General features: G+C 45.3%; 1 protein-coding gene across 1 annotated transcript; it reads right to left on the bottom strand.

Moving 5' to 3' along the window:
• Nucleotides 1-3,097: 3,097 nt before the first annotated feature.
• On the bottom strand, nucleotides 3,098-14,915 carry LOC123427046 (anaphase-promoting complex subunit 2). The gene is made up of 16 exons (XM_045110983.1): nucleotides 14,664-14,915; nucleotides 13,045-13,134; nucleotides 12,048-12,279; nucleotides 11,479-11,756; nucleotides 11,301-11,372; nucleotides 10,501-10,742; nucleotides 9,571-9,984; nucleotides 9,268-9,469; nucleotides 9,029-9,143; nucleotides 8,863-8,945; nucleotides 8,175-8,294; nucleotides 7,996-8,084; nucleotides 7,846-7,927; nucleotides 3,616-3,807; nucleotides 3,424-3,492; nucleotides 3,098-3,335 (listed from the first exon to the last, which is right to left on the bottom strand). Exons 1-16 carry the CDS (start codon nucleotides 14,844-14,846, stop codon nucleotides 3,216-3,218), a joined length of 2,583 nt encoding a protein of 860 aa, XP_044966918.1. The 5' UTR covers nucleotides 14,847-14,915; the 3' UTR covers nucleotides 3,098-3,215.
• Nucleotides 14,916-16,393: the final 1,478 nt, after the last annotated feature.

Raw genomic sequence — 16,393 nt, 5'->3', positions numbered from 1 at the left:
AAACATCTAAATGAAGTAACTGAAAGGGAAAAAAGCTACGATGAGTTGATGCTTGAAATGGAAGGCGTGTGTGCTTCCCAAGACGACACACAGTGAAGGTATGTAGGGCGGACGGCTGACAGGTGAAGGGAAGAAGCTCCATGGCCTGACGAAGCGCGGCATGGCCGGGGTGACCCAAGCGTTGGTGCCAGAGATCAACGGAGGCCACACCAGCGAAGTGGTGCGGGAAGATCGTGCACGAGTCAGGAGTCACGCGATACACATCGCCATCCGAGTTACATCGGAGAATCACCATGCGTGTGCTGAGGTCCTTCACAGAGAAGCCAAACATGTCAAATTCGACACAAACAGAGTTGTCACGAGTAAGCTGACGAACAGATAATAAACTTGTGATAAGTTTAGGAGAGAGAAGGACATTGCGAAGTTGGAGGGGAGAAGATGTGGTGACAAGTGCCCCATGGCCTGTGTGGGTGATCGGAAGGCGAGAACCATCGCCCACCACGATATGAGAGGAGGACGAGGGAAAAACAACACGGAGGTTACCAGAGTTCGACGTCATGTGGGCGGTGGCGCCAGAGTCGAGGTACCAATCAGAGGTACTGGTCGGCGCGCCAGACGTGGCGGAGGTGCTCTGGAGGGCAGTGTGCAACGGCCCCATGTCCCACGGCTGGGGCGGAGCGGGCGCAGTGCTGAAGCTGGCACCCGGAGAGCCGTAGTAGAACCGGCGGTGGTGCAGTGTAGCCGTACGGGGCGTACGCAGCTTGGTGCTGGGCCAGCAGAGCCTGTTGCGGAGGAGTGCCAGGCCGCGGGCCGAGGACGCCAGCACCGGGGGCACGCCAGGCCATCGGCCAGGCTTGCGGCATGCCGGTCCAAGAGTTGGCGCCTGGTGCAGGGCCGGGGAACACCGACGGGCGGGGAGCCGGAGGCTGGCTCGAGGAAGACTGCGCTGGGGCCTTGCCAGCGCGGCGGCGCCCGCGGCCACGACCGTGACCCGACGACGCGTCGGGGCCCGGGGCAGGAGCCGGTGCAGGCGCTGGAGCCTGCGGTGGTGAACGCGCGGCAACGAGCGCGTGAGCAGTGTGCTGGCGAGCCGCCTGCTCCGCACGATGTTCTTCAAGGAGCAAGAAGGAACGGGCCTGCAGAAAAGTGGGCAGTGGAGTACGGGAGGTGATGTGAGGTATAGCACCGCGGTACTGTCGCCCAAGACCACGCAGCATGTTGAACAACTGCTGGGTCTCGGTGACGGGCTGCCCGAGATCACGCAGCTGGTCGGCGAAGGACTTGAGGCGCGTGCAGTATTGCATGATTGTAAGGTCGCCTTGGACGAGATCGTGGTACTCAGCGTCGATTTAGACGGCGCGGGACAGCTCGTTGTCGTGGAAGATGCTGGTGACCGCGGCCCACACCGTCGCGGCGGTGTCCTCCGGCTGCATGACAGCGTCGAGCAGCTCCGCAAAGACGGTTGCGTAGAGCCAATGCACGACACAGTGGTCGATCATCGTCCAATCCGAGTCGCGGGGAGGCCGGCAACCTCGGCGGTGAGGTGATCGCGGACGCCGAACATGCTGACGATGGTGAGGAAGAAACGCCGCCACTAGGAGAAGTTGTCGGCATGGAGGTCGAGGACGACTGGAACGTGATGACGAATGTCGATCGTTTGCAGCACAGAGGCAGGGAAGGCGCGGAGCGGGGTCGCCGCGGCGACCGTGCCGATGGGTGCGGTAGAGAGAAACCCGGAGCCAAGGACGCCGGCGGCTGCAGAAGGAGCAGGAAGATCGTCGGCATTTTGGGAGGAGGTGGGAGAGACGATGGGGTTGGAGTCCATGGGAGCGGAAGCGAATGGGTTGTGCATGAACTGGTCATCTGATACCATGAAAGGAGAGAAGAGGATCCAACACAGCTTTTCCATTCGTCGGGTGCCAGTAATATTCAGGTTACAGAGGGCACACACGATCATCAGGACGTGCGCTAGACCACGTACTGCATGTAGGTGAGGTGGTGATCGTGTGTGTTGACCCTGAGAGCACACACGCACGCACACTTACGCTAAACTAACTACTGATGCATTCACTAGTCTAACACGCCGCACTCTTGTCCCGCGGCCGAAGCCCCTGCCCGGCCTTCACCTTCACCGTGAAACGTGCCACCGCGCTCGACGCCATCGTCTTCTCCTCCTCCTTCGTTGTGTCGGTGTCAGCAACGGTGCACTGGAGGCAGAGGGGGCGCTTGACGAGGCCCTCGGCAAGGAGGGCGTCGAGCACCTCGCGCCGGCCGGAGTATGTGATTCGAAGGCAGAGGGCAGAGCTCTAGTGCAGGGGCGTGCGCGGGCGCAGAGCAGCGCCACCACCTACGGGAGCTCACCGCTCGTCCACCGGCGGCGTCCGGATTGCCGCCACCGGTTCGTTTAACGGGCGCAGGGCCGCCGACAAGGCGTCGGACGGGGTTGAAACCGCACCAGCGCCAGCGTCGCCACCGCGCACCCGTCACCCACCCCGCCTGGGTCCCCGAGCCACGTCTCGACCGCACCGAACATGTCGTGCCAGAGCGCCGCGTCGAACCGCCCCGCCCCCACGCCCTCCCGCCGCTGCCCCAGCTCGCGTCGGACCCACGCTTCCGTAGCCCGCCGCAACCCCTGCTGTCCGCACCCGGCTGCCTGCCGTGGCCGCGTGCTAGCCGCTGCGAGTCCTCGAGTAGGCCCATGAGCAGCTTGAGCACGACGACGACGACAGGGGCCTCGATTAGCTCGCACGCGTCGAGCTTTGCGACCACGGCAGCGAGGCAGGCCCGGCAACCGGATCCAACACGTGAGGAGATCATCGGTGTGGGCAGGAGGAAGGGGACAAGGGCATAAGATGATTAACTGCTAACACATTTCCAGCGAGCCACCAACGTGCGCTTCCTCGCATTGCTCGGGCCTGGCATTCAAACGTTCCCAGCAAGCCAGACTCAGAGGTGCTTTAAGAACCGTGCCATGCAGGTTCAATACTACTTACATGTAAGCCAACAACTCAACACAAAAAAGATGCTGACAGCGGGCCTGGCAACCAAACACGCCCATTATGTTTTGGGGCGCAGGTATCATGGAGTTGATGGTTTCTGACACAAGAATAATCGAATATATTGGATCAGAGTGATTTTGACATAAAGGATTACATCTTGGTTTGACTGCCTGTCATCCTTAATCTAACAGCAGAATGTGTCACCCTAAGTAGCAGTTACTTTTTTAGCAAGTACAGTCCATCTCTCATTTCAAGCTTTTCATCTGATACCAGACCCGCAAGAAAACCCTGTAGTTCCTGCAGTGATTTATCATACGATGGTTCGGTGCAGAACATCTGGAACAAATAATATTGGAAGAAACCAGTGAGTAGAAAATATGTCAATAACAGAAATAGGAACTGTACGAGATTTCAAATTGTCTACCTTCAAAGTGTTATGTATCTTATCCAGTGTCATATTGCCGAAATTGGTTAGCATTCCGATGATGAATTTCTGCAGTGCATCCAAATGGGTAAAATGATGGTCAAATCACAGAGAACTAAGAAAGGGGGAGTAAGAAACATTTATGTTCTGAGTATTAGAGAGGAAAATATATGAGACCGCAAGGAGTCAAACCTCATAGACTGTCATTTCTTTCTTAAGTTGTTCCTCAACGGATGCAACGGAACTTTCACCTTCGTCCTCATTCATTTGAAACGCTTCACAGCTTTCGTTCACGATGCTGTTTTTGTTGACATCAGACATGCTATCAACAATTGTGAAGATATGATCATCGGCATCTGGTCCCACCGATTCAGTCAGCACCCCCTATAACATATAGTATGAAACGCTTAGATGTGTTTTGAAGCAGGGCATGGTTAAGAACCTTGTTTGGGAACTGTTTGTACAGAAATGCAGTAGCAGGTCATGTTTAGGACACGGTGCTTCTGGTCGCGAGCACACATGAGCGCGAAATCTGGTCTTCTCGATCTATCTTCGGGATGAGTTGCATCAAGTTCCTGTGCCCCGTCAGTGAATCGTTTTTAAATGGTGAAAAGCAGAAATACAGTAGACGGATAAGGCTGGTTGCGGAGTGTGGAGTTGCCGCCGTGACGGGAGAACAGAAGAGCCGTGGCTCGGAATGGGGATCTCCTCCTGATCCATAGGCTTGGGAAGCTGGATTTCTGGTAGGGCGATGGCAGAGTAGTAAATAAGGGGATGGAGCCAAGGCCGGCTACGCTGGTTTTCATTGGCCACCGCGGCTTGCTCAGCAGCGGAGATCGGCGCCGAAGAATACACCACGGGCACCTGCTGGAATGGAGTTCCTGATGTCATCAATTAGGAGGTAACCTCCTGTGCTCCTTGCTGCCTAATTTGTGATTGTCAATTTGCATGGGGGTTGTGTCTTGATGGCGGATTTGGCCGATGCAGGACCGCCGTGATAGAAGAGGGGAAAGAGAACGAGGTTCCAATTGAGCCGCTGTGCTACCCCTCGGTGGCCTCGGTTGCTGTTGAGGTGCCCCCATGGCCACAGCTAGCGCGCACGTGCAGATTTGTGCAACAGAGGGGGAAGTAAGATGCTCAACTGCAAGCATCCGAGCAATCGATTGGTCAGATTGACCCCAAAACTCCAGGATGGACGCGAAGGTAATCGCTTGGCTCTGGGTGCTTTTGGTTTCAAAGTGTTTGTGTGAATTAGGGCGGAATGCAATTGCAAAAATTGGATTGCAGAGATGGTAATAACTTTTGCCATGAGTGCATTTGCAGAATTTGTCCCCTGCATTTTTTTTGCAGAATTAGTAATAGATAGCTCCTGGGAAAGTAAAGTGCGTATACATATAATCTGAGACTGGTGTGGTTCTTTCAATCCTGCCCTGTTACTGCTGAGACACACGATGCAGCATGTTATGCAGAGAATATTCAGATTGGTAGGGCGCAAAGTATCCACCGATGTGAAACTAACTGGTGCTTACAAAAGGATTGCAGTGTTGTTTTATTTTTGGCATATTAAATTCTGATATGAGCGAATAAAGGCTAGGCACAGAAAGAAATAATAAGTAAAAAAATAGATAATTGCTGATCACAAGCATGCATCTGTATGGATTTAGGATTACGAAATTAATAAAATGTTGACTGTAGCAGAAGATATGACGTGCACAAGGATGCGTTGTATTTGTACAACACGATGTTGACGTGCACAAGGAGGGAGCTTGACAAGTAATTTATCAAAGCTGCACTTAAAATATCTACTTGGCAAGTGAAAACACTTAAAAACCCGGTGGTTTTTAATTCGTAGGAAATGGTTCGAATACCTTGTCCCATATCTAGTCGTCATGTTATGGTTTCGTGAGAGAATTTGAACCTAACGGACGACTAACCGTTATTGGGTGGATTTGTTTGAGCCGAATTATCGTTTACAAGGAAGGGCGGATGTATGGGTCATGGCAGATCAGGTGGCGCCACATATTCGATGTGCGCTTTGTGGTGAGTAAATCCACATGACTTTATGCTCAACTTTGTGAAGTAATGTGTATCAGTCAGTAACTGAAACTTGTGTTGACGCAGCTTGCCTTGATGTACAACTCCTACAATCTGGACTACAATCACATGAATATGATGATGGGCTTTGCGGCGCTTAGCTATAGGCTTGAGTGGACCAAGAAGGTGCACATATGTTTACAATATTATACTACTCCTCTGTAAAGAAATATAAGAGTGTTTACATCACTACTTTAATGATCTAAACACACTTATATTTCTTTATGGAGGGAGTACTATCAAAACATTGCTCTGCCCTGCACCTAATTACTAATTGTGTTGAATTGTTGATCACTCAGATGATGCTCCCTGTGCCGATGATGGATTCGTTGTCTCTTTATGTTGTTGATGTTGAGGAAAAGACACTATGTGTGATGGACACATGCAAGACATCCAAGTCACTAGAGGAGATGAAGAACAAGCATGAAGACAACCCAAACATCATTCTGGAGGGTCTCCGTGGCTACATCCATGCAAACATAGCAGATTAGCATGTGTCATCTCAATGATGGAAGGTGATCTACAATGTGGGGATGCACCCCAGCTGCAAAATTTCAGTGCCCTGCTCTAGGGATGTACCTCTACAATCCCCTCACACTGGTACGCGCAATGAGCCTGATGCTCTACTGATATGAAATGCACTAGTAATGCTAACAAGGTGGGGTGTTAATATTTTCAGAACCGCCTTCACTACTTCCGCCGGTTGATTGCTTATGAGGTCATCTCAATGTTTAAGTAGTTCTGTAGAACTACTTATATGGAACTTAAGTATGAAACTTATGTATGGTACTCCCTCCGATCCATAATGAGTGTCACAGTTTTGAAGTAACCTAGTTTAAAACTGCGACACTTACTAGATCGGAGGGAGTACCTTAGGGTGGTTTTGCTGGATTCATGGTTGATGTTTATATATGAAGCTAAGTTGACGAAGATGTTTCTACCTTGTGTTGGTGCTGATGGGAAAGAGCAACCTAGTAACATTAATGTTAGCAAGCCAAAAGTTGCAGACAAAGTCTGGCGTAAAACTTTGTAGAATTCCTTATGAGCATGAGATCGTCTACGCATGCGAGGACAACTTGAAAGCTTGTAAAAACGTGGCAGTACCTGAACCATATATGACTATCATTTTTTGTTGGTAGCTCCCATAGTAATGTGTTATTCGACTTGTTTTGCGAAACACCTTGTGGTGACTGCGAGACTCTATCATGTGGGCGTGAGAGAACAAAGCAAAAACTTGTGATCACAGTTAAGTAGTTTTGAGAATCCATGGAGTGAAACTTACATGGCTAGGATGTTTAATTTGTGGTGCCTACGCGAATTTGGGACATATGTGTTTGCACACCACCATGATGGCAGGGTTTTGTAGTTATTGGAGTCGTGATTCCATTTTGGTTGTAAAAAAACATGAATAATGTCAACTGTGTTGCAAGTTAAAGAAGTAACCTGGGGGATACGCTCCAGAAATAATCTGATGAAACTTTGCAAAACCAAAGTTCATGGGGATGTTGAATTCGAGTGGAATATGATAACAAATCCAAGTCGCAAACATTTTCACTGATAGGTGGTCCGACTGAAGTGGGCAGGTGCAACAGTGGGGCGCAAATAAATGAGGTAGCTGTCAGCGTTGGTCCAGAATCTGGAGTTAGCGGCCTAGTCCGTGACGGAGCGGCTGAGCTGGAGCACAGGTAGCTGACGCCGTACCAAGAGTTGTTTGCCAGAAGTGGGCCAGTAGAACTGTTCTTTAATAGATATACGTGAGTATTACCTGGGCCTGTACGTGTCAGAATGGGAATCTTGAGGATCACGGACAGGAGGGATATCGCGAGCACATGTGCTCCTGCTCAGAAGAGCACTTTCGGTCATGTTTAGAGATATATATGGATCTATATATTTTGTGCGTAACTCTGATCCCAAGACTATCAACCATCTAGTCCATCTTATTAAGTGCAAACATTGAAATATCGTAGTTACAAAAACTGAAAGTACCATTTCACCTTTCATTAGTAATGCCAAGAATAACAGCGTTAACAGTTTTTTTAACTTAAAGCAATGTTGACACTGATATTAATGCCATACCCCCTCTGTTCCTAAATATAAGCCTTTTTAGAGATTCCAATATGGACTACATGGGGAGCAAAATGAATGTGAATGAATCTACACTCTGAAATACGTCTATATACGTCCGTATGTAGTCCTTACTGAAATCTCTAAAAATGCTTATATTTAGAAACAGAGGGAGTAGATGAGTAAAGAGTTCAAAAGGTAGTAACAGCATGCTACACGTGAACAATAAAAGTATTTTGACTTCATAATACATTTGTGACACACCTTGCTTGTCCAGAAACCTATTCTTCTGTTGAGAGAGTCTACAGGTATGCCAATTTCGGTAGCAAGTGCCTTTGAAGTCCAGCTGAAAATGTTTGATGATTTTAGTCAGATGAGAACATAAGAGATATGCAGGAAGACAATTGATATTACCTTGGTTTCTCTTGAAACCGCATTATGATTGCAGCATGCACAGGCACTACAGTAAACTGCATACTTCTGTCCTCAAATTGCAGTTCCAACTGGAAATGAAAAGAGAGCTCGTAAGAGATATTTCTTCAGTCTTGATGGTTACCCAAATATACCCGTCAACTTCAAGTTTGATATCAAACCTTGACCGTTCCAAGATTTTTCTTCCACAATAGCTTCCGTGGAGTTTTTATCTGATGAAATCTTTGTGCAAAATCAGACAGCAGTTTATCAACTGAAGCAGGAACTGCAAGATCTTCTGTCTACATTTGCAGCAAGTATAGAGGTTTAGTGAATCAAGAAAGTACATCAAACAGCAAAAGCTCACAGTTCAACCCTTCAGTAAACAGACCATCAGATTAACTACAGTACAATTAACCACATGCATTGGTGAGGAAATCATCTTCAACTCTGTATGCCCTTGCACCCAAAAGGAGGAAAGTTTTGATGTTGGAAATTATGCATTTAAAAATAACAGATATTAAAAAAAATGTGGTGACAGAAACTGAATCTTAGGAATTGTTCTATGTACGAAACAATCAAGATTTGAAGATGGCAGACACTGACAAAAAGTTGGTACCAAGATTTGATGACAAACAATTCTGGCAAAACAATTTACTTATTACTGTTGGTGCATATCTCTTTGTACAGCAGGATAGCATGTCAATCAATACAGACCACTTTCACCAATTTACGCTCCTGGCTCAACGGTCTCCTAATTGATATAGCATGTTATTAATTGAAATGCCTGAGTCATTAGCGATAACTCATCCACAGCATGAAAAGGGAGGGGGTACCACCATGATTTAGATAAAAGCTTACTGGTAATACCTGAATTGGTGGCCAAAAGTTGGAAGAAATTATTGTAGCATCAAGAACATCATGAGAAATTTCTGCCTCCTCTTGCCCAGCAACTACCAGAAAAAAATAAGGGTTCAAATGCAGGTACAATGATAGTTGATGGTTTATGAAGCAACATGCAGTATTTGAATGGTACCAGTTCCAGGTGCATTTAATAATGATGTTTTAATATTTGAGTTGGTTCTCTTCGAGTCAATCAAGTCGTTGAGCATAATCTCACACTTCTGCATGCTGCTCTCACCGAAATGAATCTGCCAAACAACATAATCATGAGAAAATAAAGGATACAACAAAGGCATAATGCATCACATGCAATCCAGTCATACGTCTTTAAAACATTACTAAGTATGGGTGAATACAAAAGTTGGTCTTAACCTTAAGAAGCTCCAGCGTGCGGATATCAGAATCTATATCAAAATCAGATTTGCTGAGCAGCTTTTCGGCCAGCATTACACGATATTCATTGACCAACTGATCCTTTGAGCCAATTATACTGACCATCAGTCCAAGTATATCAATTTTCCTCCTACTCCTGCTGCCTTTCAGTGGATCTGCTTCAACAGGATCAGGCTCCCAGCTGTAAAAGTTGGGGCCATAGTCCACGATCTTAGAGAAGCAAACTTTCCAAGGGCTCAAGGAATAACAGGTGTTATGGTGAATGCAATGAATAAATCATACCTTTCAGAATTCAACCAAGCTTGCTTCTCATCAATGATTGTCTGATCATCATAGTCAGCATTTTCCTGGTTTTCAGCATCCCTGTTCAATTCTTCAAGAAGATTATCACCAGCATTTCCCCCACTTGTGTTTCCTCCAGATCCATCAGTTAGCATTGTCACTATGCATTTAATAGTGTCTTTTCTACCTCTCAGATAATCCCTAATTGGTTCACCAACTGCTTCCAAGAATACACCAGTGGGGTCAATCGACCGCAGTGCCTTGATAGTGGAAACATACTGGTGCAATATGTCATTAGTTGAGGCACCAGCAGTAAGCAAGCGATATCTCAATGACGAGATAAATGAGTCAACAAGCTTAGAGTGTTGCCCCGTGTACTCTAAACACTGCTTTAGGTCTTCAATAGCAGGTGAACTTCATCCATGACCCAAGAAACATCCAGATGATAAAATTTTGCACAGGTTAAGAACACATGCAAAGTAACAAAAGAATGGGGTCAATGTGACACGAGACATGAAAGTAATTCGTAAAATAGAATCAGATATTCGAGATGACAGTGTCAACATACTTTATGAACACCTAAGCATGTAAACAAGGAGAGAGAAAGAAGAGTATGACACATATCAAGGTGGATAAAGCAAATCATCAAATACACGTTAGTGAAGAAATAGCTAGATGACCTACAGCATGATATATAAGCTCTAAGCCTCTTAACTATATTGCACTTCAGTTAAATGAGGATAGGCTGCAAGAATACAGGGTATACAGTAGCCATTATTGGTATGAAGACATTGTAGAGGTTGTATGGATCAAGTAGCCAAAAATTACACTTCCAGAAGTGAGAAAAGTATTCAAGAATATAAATCAATATTCAAATCTCAGTCCTATTTAAATGCTTAACATCATCATATAGAGAGAGAAATGGCTAACCTCTCGGGGTAATCTACTATAATTTCGAAAAGTTTGCCAATTCTTAGGTCCTGCAAGGTTTCATAAGCAAAATATTCAAGGCGCATGTGCCACCTTAGAAGTGCTTCGGAAGGAACACCGATCCCTGGGAAGGAAGAAGGGCGTGAGGCTAAGGGCGATTTCAGACCAGATAATCCACTGTCATAGTCAATAGAGTCCCCAAGATATGTCAAAAGAGCATGCAAAAACTGAAGAGGAACAACCTGACAAGAACCAAAAAAATTGTCAGCACAAGCCTAAGAGGTAAGCATCATCTAGTGGGGAGATATATAAATTGAAGACAGAATAGCCTGACAAGACCCAAAAGTTTCCTTAATATTGTTACGTAAAAGTTGAAGAGGTAAGTAACATGGAGCATCAGCATCCATGGAGAATATATAGCCATAAGCTGGGTATCATATTCAATAAGTCCAGAACAGTTATAACAATATAACAAGATCTCTATCTGCTAATATGACATGCTAAAGAACTGGTCCAAAAATAGATATCAAACAACTGCAAGAACATTAGCAAAGATGTTCTGAAGTAGATCCTGGTCAATGACAGGTGCACTGCAGTTACACTTTTACATAAACAGCTTCAAGTCTGAAGATTGAGCATAACAGGCTAAGCATACAAAGAATAATTTAACCTCGGGAAGCTCAATTACTTAAGTTGGCTGAGCATAATACAAAAGCATGTGATATAAAAAGAAAATTGACATGGAAATAGTCATGCTTATAAATAGATAAACTTAACAAGATGGTGATATGAACGGGTACTTGAATCCACTTCTTGACACACCCAAGGACAGGGATTCTGTAATCATCACCAGCTAGTTCATAAACTTTAGACTGCAGAGTGAGAATAAATTAAGATAAGGTTACTGCCATAAATTCAAGGGCATCTATGCCAAAATAAGAGATGGAGTAGGTGCTAGGCACAGAAGGATGTATGGACCTTTAAAAGCCAAATTATTGCAGAGGAATAAGAATCTTCGGTCATAGATGTAAAACCAAGACATCTAAGATCACAAACAACTTTTCCAATATTCTTAACCAAATTACAACTTTCTGAAATAACTGTTTCTTGACCATCAATGTCCATTTTAGAATCCCAAGCAGAAACGTTGCTCCTTCCAAAAAGTTCATTATTAGCAAGTTGGTCATTCTCATCAGATGCATCCACCATGGTATTTAGTTCTTCCAGTTTCTTCTTGAAATAGACATTTAGAATCTCTGTAAAATGTCAAGCATGAGCGAACATGACTTTTCCTGATCAAAAGCACGGCCGTAAACAAGGTAATGCCATCACAGGAACTGAAGGTGCCAATAACTAGTGCCTCAACAAAGAACAGAAAATATAACCCTCTGTGTTTTGTTGATTTTCATTATTGCAAAGCCTAACTCAAAATCGACGCCGTAAGGTTCATTAACAGAATAATTGTATCCAACGGAACACCGATTCGTGTCAAACACAAGAAAACAAAACTTGTCTTCTCATGAAACGGAGAAGGAAAGGTTGCTAACCAGGAAAGCTCAAGGGCAGTGTTGTCAGAAGTACAGATGATACCATTAATTGGTACCTAGGCATTAAGCTGGAGCTACACTCAACTGCTTTGAGCTTTCTGTTATGTGCCTTTTCCTCGTATGATTGTAAAGCATGAGCTAGAACTAGGACACATTTTTCCTGGTAACTCTTTTCCAAGCATATGTCCTCCAGTGCTGCACTTAAGACATCCTCAGGCCAGCTTTCCTGAACCTGGAATACATAATTTGAGAGATTATGTTATTTATAAAGAAATAAAACAAGGTGTAAAGTGATCATGTCTAAAATATTTTTAACCGGGTGAAACCAGGTGTCTCAAATTAAACCTACTGATGATATTTTTATTGAGATTAACACATCAACATTTGGTACATTATCCATGTCCATGCTACAGTACGGAAATCTGATGGTGCATATCACTTCAAAACAACACATGCAATTTCAACCACACCAACATATTCAAGGTCAAGCTGGGCTATATCAGTTTATCCTACTCCTTAAATTTTTTAACATTTTATCATTTTTATGACTGGTACCTACTCCCTTAGCTCCAAATTATTTGAAATTCTAGCTTTGTCTTATGTCAAACCTCTATAAGTTTGGCCATGTTAAGAGAAATAAATATCAACATCTACAATACTGGATTAGTTTCCTTGGATTCATCAGAAAATATATTTGATGTTGTATATATTAGCACATTTTTCTATAGACTTGGTAAAATATATAGAAGTTTGACTTAGGACAAAGCTAGAACTTCAAATAATTTGGTACGGAGGGGTAAATGCACTCTAAGTATTTGCTTTGCACAAATGAGCTTCAGGTATAATCTATCTATTTTCCTTCTTGATTCAAATATGTAACATTATGCATCCTGGTTGTATAAGCAAAATATGAAACAGATAGACTTCAAATCTGAAGAAAAATGAAACGGTAAACAAAGGCCTTGAACAAACAATAATTAGGTTTTCCATAACTTACACAGAATTTAATTCTTTCTACTGCAGAAGAACTGCTATAAGGATGAAATTTCTGCCAGAACGTCCTGACTGCATTGTTTCTAAATGTTTCCTGCAAAGGGGCGAGTTAACAAGTGAAGTTGAATAAAAAATCCATATTATCAGAAACAATGTGCTAGTGCAAGTGACAAATTCAGCAAAGCTAACAGGCTAGCATCAAGTCATCAACTAATATGACATCTCAAGATTGGGGTTGCCTGCTACTCATTGCTAACTCAACTACACTGAAGGAACAACAGAGATAAGTGAATAACAAGCATTATGGTTGCAGATCCATCCTGCAGCCTCTCGTTACTACTCTGCAAAAGAGGTAACTACACCAATATCTGCCTAACCAGTCTGGCAAAAATACCCTTATTCTAGAGGGACAATCGAGCATACAACCTACCTGACCACTGTATTTTAGCTATCTCTTTCTCTTAACTACATTATGGACACATGGAAGATGGGTTGACTACCTCATAGACAGATGATAGAAGGGAAGTCAGAAGCAGTGAGTCTTAACAATATTGCTGGAAGCAAGTGTTAGTCTCGGTAGTCCATGGTGCCATAGTGTATAACATGGGATAGCTCAAGCCTCAAGGTTTATGGCCTCACTGGCTATAGCTTATTAGGATATACAAGCTCGTTTATTACATTTACCAATTAATGGAACAAGAAACTAAAAACTTCAGAAAGCTAAATAAAGTTTGTAAATCAAATCAACCAGTGCAGTAGGCCTACTTGGCTACTCCAATTATACACACTATTACACTACTGATTTTTGCATTTGGTGGTATAACCCCACAAGAAACTCCTCTTGTGCCACATGGAGGGTTCCCAGAAAATGGAAATGGCACAGACAGTTTTCCAAGTCACCCCAGATTAGCAATATACAGCTAAGAAACTTTCTGAGTTGCTTGTTACAGCTTGAGTTCTGACATTAAAAATTAACAGAGTTGAGCGAATGGAGACGACTTAATGACTTATTCATTAATGTTAAAGCATGATGTGAATTCGAGTGGGATCACATGTACAACTTGAACAAATCCCTGACTCGCTACATATACAGTTTTATATTCCGATTCAAGGAGCGTAGCTCCCAATTCCATCAACGGAGTCATGAGCGACAGGGTTAAACATGAAGCTCTCTTGAAACTTCACATTGCTAAAACAACCAATCTTAGCCTATTACAGATTGGCGGTGACATTTCTAGATGTATAGTTCACTGTGCGGAAGAAGAGGCCTAAGATGCTAAGAGCAGCAACCACCGTTGTTATGCCAAGAGAAGAACCGGAGGCGAGTTAGTTCATCCAGAAACGCAACGCAGACTGGCCCAATCCCTAATCCCGAATCCCAACGCTGATTGCACTCCGGAATTTCACACGGGCATTTACGCGAACGCACACGGGGAGCCTTGATCTCAACCCCGTACTCCCACACTGCGCCCTCTGCGATTCGGCACAGGCATTCTCGCAAACACCCAGCGCGCAACGAGAAGTGTATCCCGAGTTCCCAACCCGTCCGACTCGGAAGTAGCAGCACAGAGCAGTACGAAAGTGTGGGTGTGAGGGAGGAAGAGGGGAATGGGAGTCGCGGACCTCGAGGTTGTGTAGGAAGTAGTCGCGGACGAGAGTGGCGAGGTCGCGGGCGCAGAGGTCCGCCACGACGGGCGCCAGGCGGGGGCCGACGGAGAGGTCTCCGGCGCCGCCGACGAGCTCGGCGGAGAGAGCGCAGAAGCGGGCCCACGAGTCGAGGGCGCCGTCAGAGTCGTCCAGCTGCATCGCCTGGCGGCCGCGGCCGCGGCCGAGAGAGGAGCGCGGGGAGGGTGGGGGTGGACCAGGGAAAGGGAAGGAGACGAAGCGCGAAAGCCCCAAAGTCGAAAGTTGGGGGGAAAGGGAAAGGGGTCCGCTCCGCACGCCGTGTGCAGGAGAAGATCGCGAGGTGGGGGTTTGGCCTTGCCTGGTTTTGTCGTGGCTTGGCTTCTCTTTTTTTTCTTTTCTTTTTTGGAAATTTGGCTTGGCTTCTCTGGTGTGCCTGGTTTCGACTTTCGACTCGAACAACGACGGCGGGATGCTGGCTTGTTGGGTAAAATTAACAAAATTGACCTCTCGGTTGAAAGAATTCACAAAGTGAACCTTAGGGGAGAAAAAATCATTGAGCTCACCCTTTCGTACGACGTCCGACACCTAGGCGTCACACTACACTGTGTGATGCCTCAGACGTCGGTTCATACGTGGGCACAGCTGGCCCCACCCCCAGACAGTGTGACGCCTAAGCCTCAAGCGTTGCACACTCTACAGTGTGGCACCGAGCGCTTAGGCGCCACACTGTGACTTATCCAGCCACGGGCCACCCCCCCTCCCCCACCCCCTCCTCATTCCCCTCCCTTTCTGTTTTGAAACTGGCGGCTGCCTCTTCTCCTCATCCGAATCCCCTCTTCTAAATGCTTTAGATCTGGTGATTTCTTTCGTGGATTGATCCCCTAAACTTGTGTACGAGGTAATCTCTTCCGTTTTCCATCTATCTATCCAAATAGCATTGTGTATTTTTCAGATTTGGGTTAGTTAAGTTGAGAGCCATTTTTTGATTGGATTTGAGCAGGGCCGATCATAGGATATAGGGGGCCCGGGGCGAAATTAAAACTTGAAGCCCTTAATATAGACATCATAATAATAACATGAATGTGCGTATATACTAAATATTTTTAATAAAACTCAAATGCATTTAAAATCAGTTTACACATCTAGTAGTTTATATATCTTACCTTAAATTTTTCTTCTATTCCTTGATGCAAAGTCACTTATGGTCGATGTGGTCGATGTCAATGATATTTAATAATTTCTTCTCGATGCACTTTTGACTCCTTTTTGATATCAAATTGTTTTTTAATAATTTCAACTTTGAAAAGCTTATGTCGGTCGATGCAACTGTCATGGACACAGTAAATTAGATGTGATAAGCAATTAAGATAATAGGGTAACAATCAACTTGTCTGATAACCAATTAAGATATTAGGGTAACAATCAAGGAAAGGCAACATGACTATGATATACGTGAGGGTCCCTAAATATGTGATGACTTATGAGTGATGAGCGTTAGTGCTTGTCCCGATACTGCTATACAGGGCCAACTGGTTAGAGTCGGAGAGCGATTCAAGTGAGAAGAGCGGATGATATGGGGCCCTGGGAATTGAATTAGTGACACCGATGAACTGGATTAGAGAGGAATTAAGGAGCCAGGAGGGGGGCATGCGGTGTATGACGTCGGTGGCCTAGGGCTGGACTGGGAATCGCGGGCGGTTGTAGCCTGTAGGGATCGCCATCTCTCT

The sequence above is a fragment of the Hordeum vulgare genome, chromosome 2H (genome assembly GCF_904849725.1).
Source record: "Hordeum vulgare subsp. vulgare chromosome 2H, MorexV3_pseudomolecules_assembly, whole genome shotgun sequence".
NCBI lineage: Eukaryota > Viridiplantae > Streptophyta > Magnoliopsida > Poales > Poaceae > Hordeum > Hordeum vulgare.
This window is presented reverse-complemented; position numbering and strand designations above follow the sequence as displayed.